The sequence below is a fragment of the Chaetura pelagica genome, unplaced genomic scaffold, assembly GCF_000747805.2.
Source record: "Chaetura pelagica isolate M959 unplaced genomic scaffold, ChaPel_1.0 scaffold809, whole genome shotgun sequence".
Lineage (NCBI taxonomy): Eukaryota > Metazoa > Chordata > Aves > Apodiformes > Apodidae > Chaetura > Chaetura pelagica.
The window spans coordinates 155436-168881 of NW_009954423.1; the positions used below are offsets into that span (position 1 = coordinate 155436).

The following is a 13446-nucleotide window of genomic DNA, read 5'->3' on the forward strand; positions in this document are numbered from 1 at the left end:
GGTGGGAGGCTGCACGGCCATGCAGGGGTGGCAGTGGGAGCTGCACAGCATTGCTGGTGTCTCCCCAGCACAAGGCTGCTCCATGCCTGGCACAGCCCCCCCCAGCCTGCTCAGGTTCTGTGTGGGAGCAGCCCCAGTTCTGTATCTGTACCATCCTCAGTCCCAGCCCCATCCCTACAGCTCCATCCTCATCCCAGTCCAGCTCCAGCCTCCACCCAGCCAAGTCCCCTCAGCTGCCACCACCCTGCCATGGGAACATCCCTCTGACCATGGGAACATCCCTCTGTTTCCCAGACTGCCTGTGGGTGGGTCACTTTGTAAAGCCAACATGGTTTGGCTCAGCCAGGGCAGCCCCCCAAGAGCTGCTCTGACTCCCCCCACCCCAAGGAGAGGCCCTGGGGTTTGCTCAGCAGCTCCTGTGCTGCACCCTGGGCTGGGACCAGCCATGCTGGTGCTGGTGGCCCAGCCATGTGGCACCATCCCCCCCTCAGGGCTGGGTGTCCTGCTGCTGTGGCTGAGCAGCCTGTGGCTACTTATGCTGCACCCTTGAAAGCTTCTGCTCCATCGCAAACCACCGTGACGGTGTGAAACGCAGACGGGAAGGGGCTTTTACGAAAGCAGCCGCCAGCAGGGGCCTCGTGTGGCTGCTGGGGTTTGGGCCCTGCTGAGCCTGCACTGACCTTGGCCACTGCTGCCTCCCCAGGGGCTGATGATGGTTGGGAGAAGATTCATTTGCTACTGGAACTGGTGGTGAAGCCCCACTGGGGTCCCCAGGGTTGTGTGGGACAACCCTTGGTCACCATGTGCCCAGTTCTGTGCTGCCCAGAACCTTCTGGGATTAGTGCTGGTGAGTAAAATGGGGGCCCCCAGTCACCCCTGCTCTGACCTGGACAGTGGGGCTGGGCAGAGGGGCCTTGTCTTACTGCCTGGTTGGGACACACAGGGCTGGCAGAAGCATCCCCATGGGTTTCTTTGGCTGCAGGATGCAGCCCTTGCCAGGCAGTGCCATGCCACAAGCAGCAAGGAAAACAGCAGTAACATGCCAGCTTCTGCACCTCACATTCAGTGGGAAAGACTCCAAGCAAGCCACAGAACCACCCCCGCAGGTTGTTTCAGGAGTTAAGATGAAATAATGACAGCCTGGGGGGGGATGGAGGCCCTGAAGTCCTCAGTCCTGCTTCCTCCTCAATGTGTGACTGACACCAGCTGGGCACTGGCTCTATCTTGAAAACCTCCAGGCACAGACATCCCTCCCCATCCCTCATCCCACAGCTGCACCACCCTCCTGGCTTACAAAGAAGGAAATAAATAGATACATCCCAGTATCAGTTCTGAGCCTCCCAAACTGAAAATTTAGGCTGTCACTCCTGGCACTGCCAAGAAGAGGTTTGCTCCTGACCCTTTCACGGAGGAGCACGACCAGTTGTGGGTGGGCAGGGGCTGCCTGTGGCACAGCTGGGGCTGTGGGGCTGGGGTGGGTGGAGTGAAGCTGCTGTCCTGCAAAGACTGTGGTTTTCTGTGGCACCTTCCAGCACAAGAGGCCTTGCAGCTGAGCAGTGGCCGAGCCAAAACCACAGCCCACAGCTCAGAAGTGTTTTTCCATCAGTGACCACAGAGAACCTATTGGCAGAGCTGAGCTCAGTGAGACTCACCTGGGCTGCTGAAGAAAAGGATGCAGGTATCTATGGATAGAGAAATTTGGGAGCTCGTGCTGGGAGTGCCTCTGAGTGAGTTTGTCTCAAGGTTTTGAGCAACAGGTGGCTCAGTCCTAAGGGTGTGGGAGAGCTGGAAGGCACTTGGTCCACCCCCTGCACATCCCTGGCTGAGACCCTGGCACAGGCCTGCCAGCTCCAGCCAGAAGAAAGTGGTCTAGGAAACACTTGGGGATTTCACCAGGACTGACTCTAACCTCAGTGCTGTGCCTTGAGCTGTGGAACTGCCCAACTGTCCCCTCCCAAGGGCTCCCACCCTGGCAGCAACCAGAACCAGCACTGGTGTGCTCCAGGATCCCAGCCCAGGGACACCTGTCTTGAGCTCAAGCTCTGCTCCTGGATTTGGTTGGCACTGCTTTTGCCACCCAAAGAAACATTTTGTGCTTTATTAAACTCATTTCTCAACTTGTATTTAGGAAAAGCACTTGCTCATGTGAAAATAAATTTTCTTTTTCCAGCTATCCTTGGGGTAATAAAATAGATGACACCCCTCACTACAAATCTTGCCTTGCTTATGCCTATGAACCACCATAGCAACAAAATGCTCTGTTTAATCATGCTCCCCTTCCAAACTGCTACATTCTCATCTATTTACTCTTTGGGTTCCTTATCCACAGGCAGCCTGGAGCTCTGAGCTCCACATCACCACGAACATCACTTGGCAAGCTCACACCAACCCCTACTGTGGTTTGACTTCCTCTAATCCATTGAATTGCCATTTTAATCTTGTGTTTGCCTCTCCTTTGGTCTGTTGCTGCATTTTCATAAGGGAACTGGAGTAAGAAGGGGTTCTCAGGGCAGTTATCTGGCAATACAGCAGTGCTGCACATACATCAGCTCAGTCCTTGAGCTCACTGCTTTGATTCAGCACTTGCATTTAGCTGCAACTAACTTCACGTGGTACCTGGTGGCCTAGTCTCTTTGGTAGCCTCCTGTCTTCTACAGACTCACACGTATTTTTGGTCATTTAATCACTTTAGTGTGTCATTACACACTCACTAATGTAACTGGCCAGTTTTTCCCATTTCTCACCTTTGATTCAATTTGTGGTTCCTGCACAGACCTTCCTCAAAGCAGGAGGCTGCAGGAGTCCACCCTGCAGACATGACTAATCTGTCACCAACAGTTTAACACCCCTGCAGTCCCAGCTTGTTTTTCTGTGAAAGTAAGAGGACAGACATCTGCAACTGGAGAGCAAAAGCTGGGTCTGAAAAGGAGAAGATGAAGCAACAGTTGCATCCAATGCCCAAGCGGTGCGTTTGGCTGCAGCTGGATGTGGCTGCAGGCAGACCTGCCAAGGCTCAGGCTGCCTCTGAGCTGCCCTCTGTCCTGCCCTGCCACCACACTGCCTTGTCCCAGGGCTCACAGGTTAACTTTACCCCCCTAACACACACCAGTGCAGAGCACAGCTCACCAGGGCATGTGGCTCCCCATGCTTACCCGTGTTCGGGGGCAGTAGCTGGGGGTGTCCTGGTGTGCAGCAAACCTGTCCTTCCCCTCCACTCGGCTGAAGCTTGTAATGGACAAGTTCAAACCAGGACAAAGCTGAAGGTTCTTGTAGCATGTTCACAGAGCCAGTTCTCCAGTGCCTTTCAACAGCCTGCTAAGAGGACATGGGAGCACCTGACCACGCTGCTCCCTCACAGCTGGCAAGAGGTGCCAGTGCTACCCCTTCCATGGGAAAGTTTGCCTCATGGATGAGGCACCAGAACTGACAAAACCAGCAGGAGTGTCAGGTCATGGCAAAAAACCCCCAACAAACCCACCACAGGCACACAGAGTAACAATGAATCTCAGTTATAGCTTTATTTAATAACTGGTACAAAGTCCCCCTCAGACAGAGCCTCCCAGTCCCATTCCCTACCTGAAATGGAGCAGAAGATGAGCATGACCCAGTCAGGACTGCTCAACAGCTAAGAAAGGAGGTTTTGCTCATCTATTGAGACCTGTAGCAGCCTGACCACTCATCCCTTTTCTCCCACTAACAGCCAGACCCTGGCACACAGCAGGCATTTGCCTCCTGGCTTCTGTGTCCAGGCCAGATGGGAAAAAGCAGCAGGATTGTGAATTCCACAAAGACAGTAAATAGTACCTGCATAGAGGCATTCCCTCCTCACACCTCTGACCTGTGTGCCTGCTGGCTGGCAGTTTTTGACATGCCCTGGTAGTTCCTGGGCCCCAGTTGCTGCCCTGTGCAGACACCCTGCCTGTGGCTGGCAGCAGCGGGAAGCAGCGCTGGCAGTGCAGGAGATTCCTGGATCTCCACTGGCAAGGGGCACTGCTGCCCGTTTCACAGCCTCCTTGGTGTTAAAGATTCAGAGGTGCCAGGGCAGAACAGTGACCAGGGGCTACCTGCACCTGGCCCTTCCACAAGGGAGGCAGAGGGGCAGCAGGGCAGGTGGTAGCCAGGGCTGCTGTGGTTTAATCCCTTGTACTCGGTTCATAGTGCACCTCGGTTAGTGTAAGTTTACTTGTTAATTGATTTGCTCTTTCAGGAGGCTCAGGTAAGAAATCACTCTGCTCCTTCTTAACACACACACAGAGATGAGACCAAGACAGTATTTCTGACTATTTGTTTTCCCCACGGCTGCCTGGCATGCCGAGAGACTTGGGAACACACAGACCTTCTGGTGGGTCCTGCACTCCAGGCACAGCTCTGCCAAGGAGCACAGCCTGCTCCCGCACCTGGAGTTCCCCAGCATCATGGTCTTGCTTTCCCACATCCCACAGATGCCATACCAACTGCACCACAAGGGTCCTTTAGCAGAAGCACAACTAGAAAGCAATTCTAAACCTCACAAAGCCACAGAAATTATATTTAAATGAACAGGGGAGACAAGGGCTGTCATCTGGATTGATATGCAGCACAGACAGAAGATGTATCAGTATGTACACTAACATGACTTACTAAGACTGCGGAATGTTAACGAGTTTTAAAGAGACTGATGCCAAGGGCATACAGAAAGGACCAAAGTAATGCCAAGTACAGACTACCAAGGAGGTGGCAGCTCAGATGGGCATGCACAAGTTAGGGAGAACAGTTAATGCCATGTTGGATGAAATGCTAGATTGTGAGTGGGTTCAGTGGGGGCGAGCGGAGCTGTCTGAATCCAGAAGAGGGGCTCCTGCCTAACAGGATACTTCCATGGTTTGAGGTGCATCCTGGAGGTCAATTCCTTCTGGGGTTCCAGCACTTCCTTCACCATGTTTGCTGGTGTGGGAGTGGCTGCGGACGCTATCCCCAGAGCCCAAGCTGGAGGAGGAGTGGGTACGGGAGCGCATCAGCCGGGTCATGCTGGCTGCAGGCACTGCAAGAGAGAACAGCGCGGCTGAGAACGGGGGCAGGTCCTCAGGGCAGAATCACAGTCACTCAGATACGTGTCACTGGGTAAGCACAAAGAGAGCTGTACCCTCAGGAAGAAAACTCACTCTTCACTGCCAAAATTAAGTCTTTGCACGTCTAAAGCAAGATGTTTAAGGCCCAATTTCAAAAGGTCCAAGGTGAGCAAATGCCAGAGGTGTAACTGATCATTTGCACGTGCAGCCACGGTGAGTGTCTGTGCAGGCTGCTGTACAGGTGACCTTTTGAAAGTCAGTCTCGTTACTCCAGAAAACCACAGAGCAGAATTCATGCAACCATCAACAAAATACAAATGAAAGGTGAAAAACCGTAGCATACACATTGTACAATGATCAGCCCAGCTGGCAGCAGGACATGCTGAGACAGAGCAATGCACCCGAAGGATCATTCAACTCAGAACACGAGTGGGGCCGAGGCAGATGCACAGTTGGAGGTACCTGACTCAGTGCTTAGGTGGCTGAGCTGCACATAAGGGACTGGAAACAACATGAGACAAGGAAAGGGGTGAATACAGGAAAGAGCTGATTAGTTGCAGTGTGTGACTAGCACCTTGTTCTGCTACTGGGATCCCTGGCTACTCTGCCTTCTGCTCCCAGCTCACACACTGCACTGAAAGCTCCCAGTCTTTGTGAAAAGCTCTGCTGATCAGCATCCCAGGGGGATGACAAGCTGACTCAAAACTCCAGCAAGGCCAGCTCTCTCCAATGCCTTTAGCTGGGACTTGCAGTGTAACTGGTGACCTTGCCTCTCCACTGCACACACAGCTGCTCAGCAGAGATAGATGTCATCCTCCTCTGGTGGGGAAACTGGGTTATACTCTGTGACACCAGGTATGGAGCAGAAATCCACACAATTCCTTGAGCTGACAGCATCAGATTTCTGCTGCAAGCCTCCTGCAAGGCACCACCTTCCACCTGCAGTGTCAGCACAGGCAGGTCCAAACTGTTTCACACAGTGTGCAGAAGGAAGAAGAGTAGCTGTTGAGGCTACTAAAGCCTAGAAAGGCTTGTGCCTTTCTAGAAATGGCAACCTGCTGGTTCACTCCTCTCTTACTCCTCTCCCAAGGCAGGATGCATTGCTGGCCAAGCTCAGCACTGCTGACAGAGTCTTGCCCACCAAAGTTAGGGTTATTCCCATTCTGGGACTAGCTACTAAGTCTGCAAGTAAAAAATTACCCCATCCTCAGTGCTGCGCATCCTAATTGCAAAAAAACTGATCCCCAAAGTGTTGTTGAAGTCCTCAGCACCTGCTGACCTTACTAACACCAGGAACATAAGAGATGTGAACACTAAGATGCTCTCAAACTGTGAGGCTGAGGGACTAATCTCAGATGGTACCCTCCCCTCCAGGACCAGGCTCTTCTGGCCAGCCTTGGAGAACACAACTGTCCTACTATGTTCATGTCAACAACACACAGCCCTAAGGAAGAGGACAGGTTCTTCTGAGCCCTGACACCCAGGAGTTGGCAAAGACCTTCTGGCTGTATGGAGACCACTGGGAGTGTCTTGGCTGCCATGGTGGCCATGCTAGTGGTTAACCAGTCACATGAACCAACCTCTCCTGTAATCCCAGCTTCTGAAGGTTCATCATCCACAGAATGGAACTCCTAGCCCTGGCTCGTGGCAGGCAAGACAGAGCTGTGACAAGGAGTCTACAGTGGGGGCTGACTTGTTTTAGTGCACTGAAAAGCCCCTCCCCTGAGGTCCCCCAGTCCAGGAGTACCCAGGACAGGGCAACTGAGCGGCTGTCAGCCTGACACAGGACACAGTGTCTTCAGCCTCCAAGCACAGGGAGGAAGCCATAGGGCAGGGCATGCACTGGATCAAAGCAGAGCTCCCTCTGGGCTTCCCAGCTGTCTCAGAAGTCACCCAGATCTCTGTTCTGCCATGAGAGGGTTTCATCCTGAGATACTGCCTACCCCTGGTGAGAGCCTGAAGGAAACAGTCATGGCTGAGGAGAAAGGAAAGAGCTCTTATCACAACCCATCACAACCACAAGGCTGTACTGCTAGCTCCTGCCCCTCTGGAGAAGGTGTGCACAGAAGATTTCTGAAGAGTCACTGATCCTGGGAGCAGGCTCTTCTGGACTGGCACAAAGACAGACTTACAAGGTTTTACCAACACCAGCAACCAAAATGGGGTCAGCACTCCAGCTGCAGATCAAACAAAGGGCAGGGAACAACACTGGTTTGCTAGGGCTGGTTAGCACACTGGCTGATTTTCCGGCGTGGATGGATCTCCTGGCAACCACACTAACTCATGGGTGGGGACACAGATGCCAATGGGCTCAGATGGACCAGAAAGGCTGAGTTCCCTTCACAACAACCCTGCTCCAAAACAGAAAATTTTGTTTGCCACTTACTGTAGCCCATTCCCTGCAAAAAGTACTTGAAGGCTTCAGTCAGCTTGCCAGGCTGTGAAAACAGAAAGTGTGGCTTTAGTGTGAGCAGCATAGGGGGCTCTGAACAGCTCAAAGGCCTGGGACCCTTGAGAGGCTTTTCTCACCTGAACCACCTGGGGGAGGCCCCCGCAGTCAGCCATCTGCAACAGAAACAGAAGGGAGCTTGAACCATCCTTCCCACCCCAGGAGGACCACCCCAGAATCTTGCCAGTGCTGCCCACCCCCCGGAGGCTGAGGGCACCAGCCTGCACTGCTACACAAGGCTTCCACCATCTTGCCTCTAAAGCAGAAGCAAGACCTGGAGACCTGCCTTTGGGGAGTCTGTTGCTGAAGGAACCCAGCACCTTGGAGGCTGCATCACCAAGAGATCTCAGGCCATTCCCTAGAGGTGCAGGAGTAACCTTCCACCATCCTGGCTCTCCTGTCACTCTTCCCAAAACTGCCACTTTACACTACTACACAGCAGCTGTCTGGGACACTGGAGACATGGTGAGGGTGGGAAAGACTGGGGTAAAGCCAGAAACTGCTGTTGCTGGCAGAGCAGGGGGGAGGCAGGGCACCTCTGCCCACCCTCAGCAGGTCTTCCCTGAAAATAACAGAGACATGGCCATTAAGCCAGGATTCAAGGATCCCCTGACAAACTCTTCTCTCCTAAGTCAGGCTCCATACAGGAGAGAACACAGCCCTGAATGACTCTCCACAAAGATCTTACAGCTAAATGTATGGAAAACAATAACCTAAGTGGAGCTGGCTTCAGCAAAAATAATGTCTTTGTACAGTGTGGAATGATAGTGGAGCAGCACTCACCTTCAGAAAGGTAGTTTTGGTCGGGTCAAGACGTGAATTGCATTCAACCTAAAAAAAGGGAGGAAAGAGGGACATGGTATCACACAGAAAACTTGGAGAGTCAGATGTAAAATGTGGGGCAGCTGCACTAGAGGCAGTGGCTGTTTTCAGCAGTGGGAGCCTCTCTGGGGCCATGAAGGACTTAGTAAGAAAGCATGAGAGCATGGAGGAAGATGGGGACTTGGAGCAACCTGGTCTGGTAGGAGGTGTCCCTGCCTATGCAGGGAGTTGGATCTAGATGATCTTTAATGTCCCTCCAACCCAAACCATTCTATGATTCTCTTATAACAATGAATGAAAGATGGAGAGAGGACAGGCAGGTGTTCCCATCCAATGGGACCTTGTGGCAACAGAATGCCACTGTTCATTCCCTGCTTTGGGCTTATGCCATGAAACCCTGGAGCACCTTCTGGGCTCTGAGAGCAAGACTGGGAGGGAAGAAGACTTCTGTGTAGAGCAGCATGGAGGGAGATGACTAAACCCCCTGGCCATAAAAGGAGGCCACCTCTTCTCTGCCAGGCTACGCAAATAGGGAATAGGTGGGGGGACCCTATAAAAAAACAACCCCAGCAAGAGAGATTATTATGAGCTGAAAACCCAGGCAACCAGATAAGCAAGCCAAGATCCATAAGACACTATTCCATCCCCCAGCTGTGGCTGAGAAACGACGAGAATCCCCAGGAATATTATACTAGCAAAGTCAATCTTGGAGAATGTCTCAGACTTGCAGAACAAACAAACTGATGAGAAGGCAACAGCCCATCACCAGAAAGAGCCCTGCAGCAGTTCTCCATACCCAGCTCCTAGGTCCAAGCTACTGCTTTGGGAGACTCCTACACTCTTCCCTATTTCTTAAGAAAACCTCTTTTTGTTCACAAACCCCTGGTCTCCCCCAGTCACTGGCGGAAGGGGAGGAGCAACATCCACCATAACCACACTGCCCTTTGCCATGTCCCACTTACAACTGTGCTGGGAGGGAAGTGGGTTATAGGTGTGTGCAGAGAACAACAGGAAGGAGATGTTTCTAAGTGTTGCCTTCCCTACAATACAGTGCTTTTGCAGGGCTCTGTGACTCCTCACCACAGAACTGCTTATTTTCAAACCCTCGGCAGCCTCAGCACAAGAGGAAGAGAACAGTAACTTGTGACTTGAACTGAACTCCTGGCAGAACTGGGCAAAGACACGAGTTCCTGGCAGGATTCTCAGCAGCACCTGTTGAGCATGATAGGGACCTGGACAAGGAGTCATTCAGATCCTGCCATCCTCACCTCAGAGCTGCCCTGCAGAGCCATGGATCTCCCAGCCTTGGCTCTCCCATGAACAGATGACAGGGCTCAGTAGTTGGGAGGACCAGTCAAGAGCTTTGGACCAAGAGCCACTTTCTGTGCCTAGTTCTGGGCAAGGTGAAAGCACTGCTGGGCTAGGCAGGTTTGCCAAGTGATCTGTGGCGTTCATGTCAGGAAAGGAAAGAGTTCAGGTTACGTACCACTGCTTCCACAGCAGGCGAGTTGTCACCAACCACTAGCAAGACAGGGCACCTGGGCAGAACCCAGAACAGAGAGATGTTACTCACGGTGCATCTGAGGGATTTCTGAGAAAATTTTTTGGAACCAACAACCTCATGACAGATTAGCAAACACTCAGCAAAATCCCCAGCTGCCATCACACCACAGCATTTTGTCACACCAAACCATCCTCCAAGGCTTGCACACCCACCTATTCTGTCCCTTCCACATGCACCAACTACCACACATGCTAAAAGATGGGCCCAGGGTTGGGAGAAACACCATCCCAGGCTGCAAAAGAAAGCACATCCCCTGAAGGGAATGTCTGGCTGCAATTTAAGAATAACCACATCCCATGGTGTGTAATGGCCCTTAGGCTGGTTAGTGACAGCACTGTATTTTGGTTGGATTTTAGAAAGAAATACAAAAGGTGTCAGGGTATATTGAAAAATGTCATGATATCAAAACCTCCCCTTGGTAGATCTGTGCCTTCATCGCCATTTTTTAATGTGTTGTAATTCTAGAGGAACAATTAGAGATCAATGTGAAAACATACACAGGAGGACACCAAACAAGTGGCTGAGAATTTACACCAGTCATTTACAGATCAAGAAAGGGGTGGCTAAAGGCTTCACTTGTGTGTCTTGACTAGATGACAAAAATGAGACTAGAGAGGCTGTGAGGCACAGACCTCAGAGCCAGTGGAGAACCACCTCTAAGGAGACAGGGGGTTGACATGCAAGTCTATGGACACAGAGATCCACACTTCCACAAGAAGTATTTTGGGGTCTGCAGAGCCCTGTGAGACACCTGAATGGACAGACTCGGAGCTGCCTGCATGACACAGAGCAGCACAACTGGCTTTGCCTGGAGACCAAGCAGGGAAATCCACCTCTCTTAGGTTAGTCAAGATCTAGAGGGTTTGGCTGTGGATGCCTTAAACACTCCTGGGACTTGCAAGAGCAGAAGTCCACATAATTTCCAAGGATTGAAGAGAAGAGCTTGAGCAGTGTTCTCCAGCCCAGGCATCCTCCCTCAGCACTGCAATTTGCAGTCTTCATGTGCTCTACATGCTAGAGATTATTTACCCCTTCTGCTTTCTTGTTTGGAATCTGAAAATTTCCTTATTTGAATCTGAAGATGTACTTTCTTCCCCTGTGCTGATTATCACCAGTTCTCTAGTGTCTGTCCCTTGTCAGCTGAACCCTGCACAGACTATTCCCTCCCAGGTGAAAAAATCAATGCCAGGATGGGAGAACACCAGTGTTCCTTGACCAACAGAACACACAGGCACAGTGCCACCCCTGGGAAACCTGTGCAGGGAACTTTCTTGGCCAGGTGGGGGAAGGCAGCCAGTGGCAACAAACAAGAACCTGTCTCCTTCGTTTTTCATGCAAAACGACCAAACAGCTCAGCAAGGACAGTGACTGCTGGGTGGCTACTCCTCTGACCCTGCCTTCTGGAGAACATCTGTGTTCCTAACACAAGGGCTTCCAGACATCTCTCTGCCCCACTCTAGCTGACAGCACTGCACCAAAGCCTGGGACAGTCCTGACAATCTTCTCAGCACTTCGGCTTGTGGGGTTCTTGCTGAGAAGGAGCAACCGCTTTTCTGCTGGAGGGACTGCACAGTCACTGGGACACACTGTTCCCCAGCAACTCACTTGAGCGTTTTTGCAGTGTTTTCGTTGATGCCCAAAACTGGTCTCTCAATTTCCAGGTCTCTGCGACTGAAAAACAAAACAGAACAGTTCTCTATCAAATCAGCAGAGGAAACTGGCAATGGTGGGAGCATAAAAAACCAGGTTCCAGCACCCAGGCAACATGTTATCACTCCCTGTGCCATGCCATGAGCAGGAGCCCCAGCAGCAACTGCTAGCAACCAGGATCCTTGATGTTAGGGCAAGCTTGCTGTGATCCTGGAGAGATGATCTACTGAGGGGTGAACCCAGGCATGACCCTGAGCTTGGCTCAGGGTAATGGCTGAAGACCAGGCTTAGGACAAAGGTTCATATGGCATAATATCCAACAGAATAATACATACAGCAGCAAAAGTACTGAGCATGGAAGCTACGGGAGCAACCTAGCAGAGAAAAAGGTGTCCTGTACCTGTTGTATGAGGTGAGGAACAGCTGAAGGTTATCTTGGTTAATGTCCTGTGCAATATGAAGCCTGTACGTTTGGATCAAATCTAGATTTGCCTGCAGTTCCTCCTGTACAAAAGCAGAATTGAAAGACAGGGAACATAATTGTTCTGAAAGCAAATAAATGACACTCAAAAATACTGCAGCACTAAACTGCCTCCATACATGTTGTTCTCCTGTGAATAGCACAGAGAGCAGTGACTCCAGACTGCATTAGTACCTTGGCTACACTGTTTCTGTGACATGACTGTCAAGTGCCAGACTTTGGTAGGTGACTACACTTTTCCAAATGGCAGTGCACATGCTGCTGCAGGAGTACAAAGGTATCCTGAGTTGGGACAAGTTAGCTCCTGAGCCTCAGTAATGCTTCTATAGATATAAATCATTCAGTTTTAGGAAGGGCTTCAATTTATCCTTGTTGTTAATGAAGCAAAGCTTTATAGGTAAGCTCCAAGACTGGGCAAAAGGAAAATTTAATCCCAACAATCAGTTCTACAAAGGAACTGCATTCCAGTGAGAGCTAGAGAGAGACAGAGAGAAAAGGGAGTGCCAGGAAGCTCTAGATATAATGAAGGGCCTTGAAAATGGGGCCAGAACAGCATGTGCCCTAAGCATGGGGAAGCCAGGTGACTCCTGCCAGTGCTGATGTGTGGTGTTGTAGAAGGGCTTCAGGCCAAGGCCTGACCTGCTGTATGTCACCCATGCTGTGCAGGAGGCCCAGACCCTTTCAGCTGCCCACTAAGCTTGCTGGCTGGGAGCCAGCAAATCCCAAAAAGAAGGCATTGCTATATCCAAAGTTGTCAGGATTTGGTTTGCCTCTGCTGAAACTGAAGAGGAAAACAAAGAGTAGAATGCAGCAGTTCAACATCTGGACACACAGAGTATCCCACTGTTAACTCCCAGTCCACCTGTGATCTATACAAGGCCCAAATGCTCCCCTGCTGGCTACAGAGAACCAGCTGCCACTTGCTTCTGCAGACAGTTGCCTGGGCACCACAGAGACAGCAGCTCCAGCACTAGTGTGTGGGACATCACTTCCTTCACACACTTGGAGTCTGGAGATAGCAAGTGTGAGGATGCATGTGCTCCCTGCAGTGTGCAAGTCCTGGTGCAAGCTTGCCATACAGAGGAGGTGCCAGTACTGCCTGTGGCAACCCTGACATGATGTGCTGGAGCTGTTTCAGAGCAGGTACATACAGAAGCTAGAGCTCCATGTACAGTTGCAGGGCTACAATAACACCTGCTGGGTACTTACATGGCCAAAATGATGCGCCAAGACAATATCCACTATGTTGGTTGTCCAGCCTGAAAACTGAAGAATGACAGTGAGTGAGGAGGAGGAAGAGCAATGGGGAAATGCAGTTTCATTACAAACTTCAAAGCAGCTCCTCAGAGTAAAGAAAATAACAAAGAAACTGTTCAAGCAATATAGGAAACAAACACCTGAAGGTTGGGATGGGGGTGCAAGGCTCCAAAGA

The 13446-nt window shown here is 51.3% G+C and overlaps 2 protein-coding genes across 3 annotated transcripts in view; both read right to left on the bottom strand.

The window, feature by feature from the left end:
* The window catches only part of SLA2 (Src-like-adaptor 2), a 23934-nt gene extending 20333 nt beyond the window's left edge, over positions 1-3601 (bottom strand). The window contains exon 1 of the mRNA XM_010004471.1: positions 3577-3601. Coding sequence (XP_010002773.1) covers positions 3577-3601 — 25 coding nt within the window. The remainder of the gene's footprint in view (positions 1-3576) is intronic.
* A 923-nt stretch (positions 3602-4524) lies between these two features.
* The window catches only part of NDRG3 (NDRG family member 3), a 31127-nt gene continuing 22205 nt past the window's right edge, over positions 4525-13446 (bottom strand). For both annotated transcript variants that reach the window (XM_010004469.1, XM_010004468.1), the window contains 8 exons: positions 13224-13280; positions 11934-12037; positions 11489-11554; positions 9806-9857; positions 8281-8328; positions 7578-7613; positions 7435-7486; positions 4525-5020 (listed from right to left, as the gene is read on the bottom strand). In XM_010004469.1, coding sequence (XP_010002771.1) covers positions 4842-5020; positions 7435-7486; positions 7578-7613; positions 8281-8328; positions 9806-9857; positions 11489-11554; positions 11934-12037; positions 13224-13280 — 594 coding nt within the window. In that variant the 3' untranslated portion in view covers positions 4525-4841. The remainder of the gene's footprint in view (positions 5021-7434; positions 7487-7577; positions 7614-8280; positions 8329-9805; positions 9858-11488; positions 11555-11933; positions 12038-13223; positions 13281-13446) is intronic.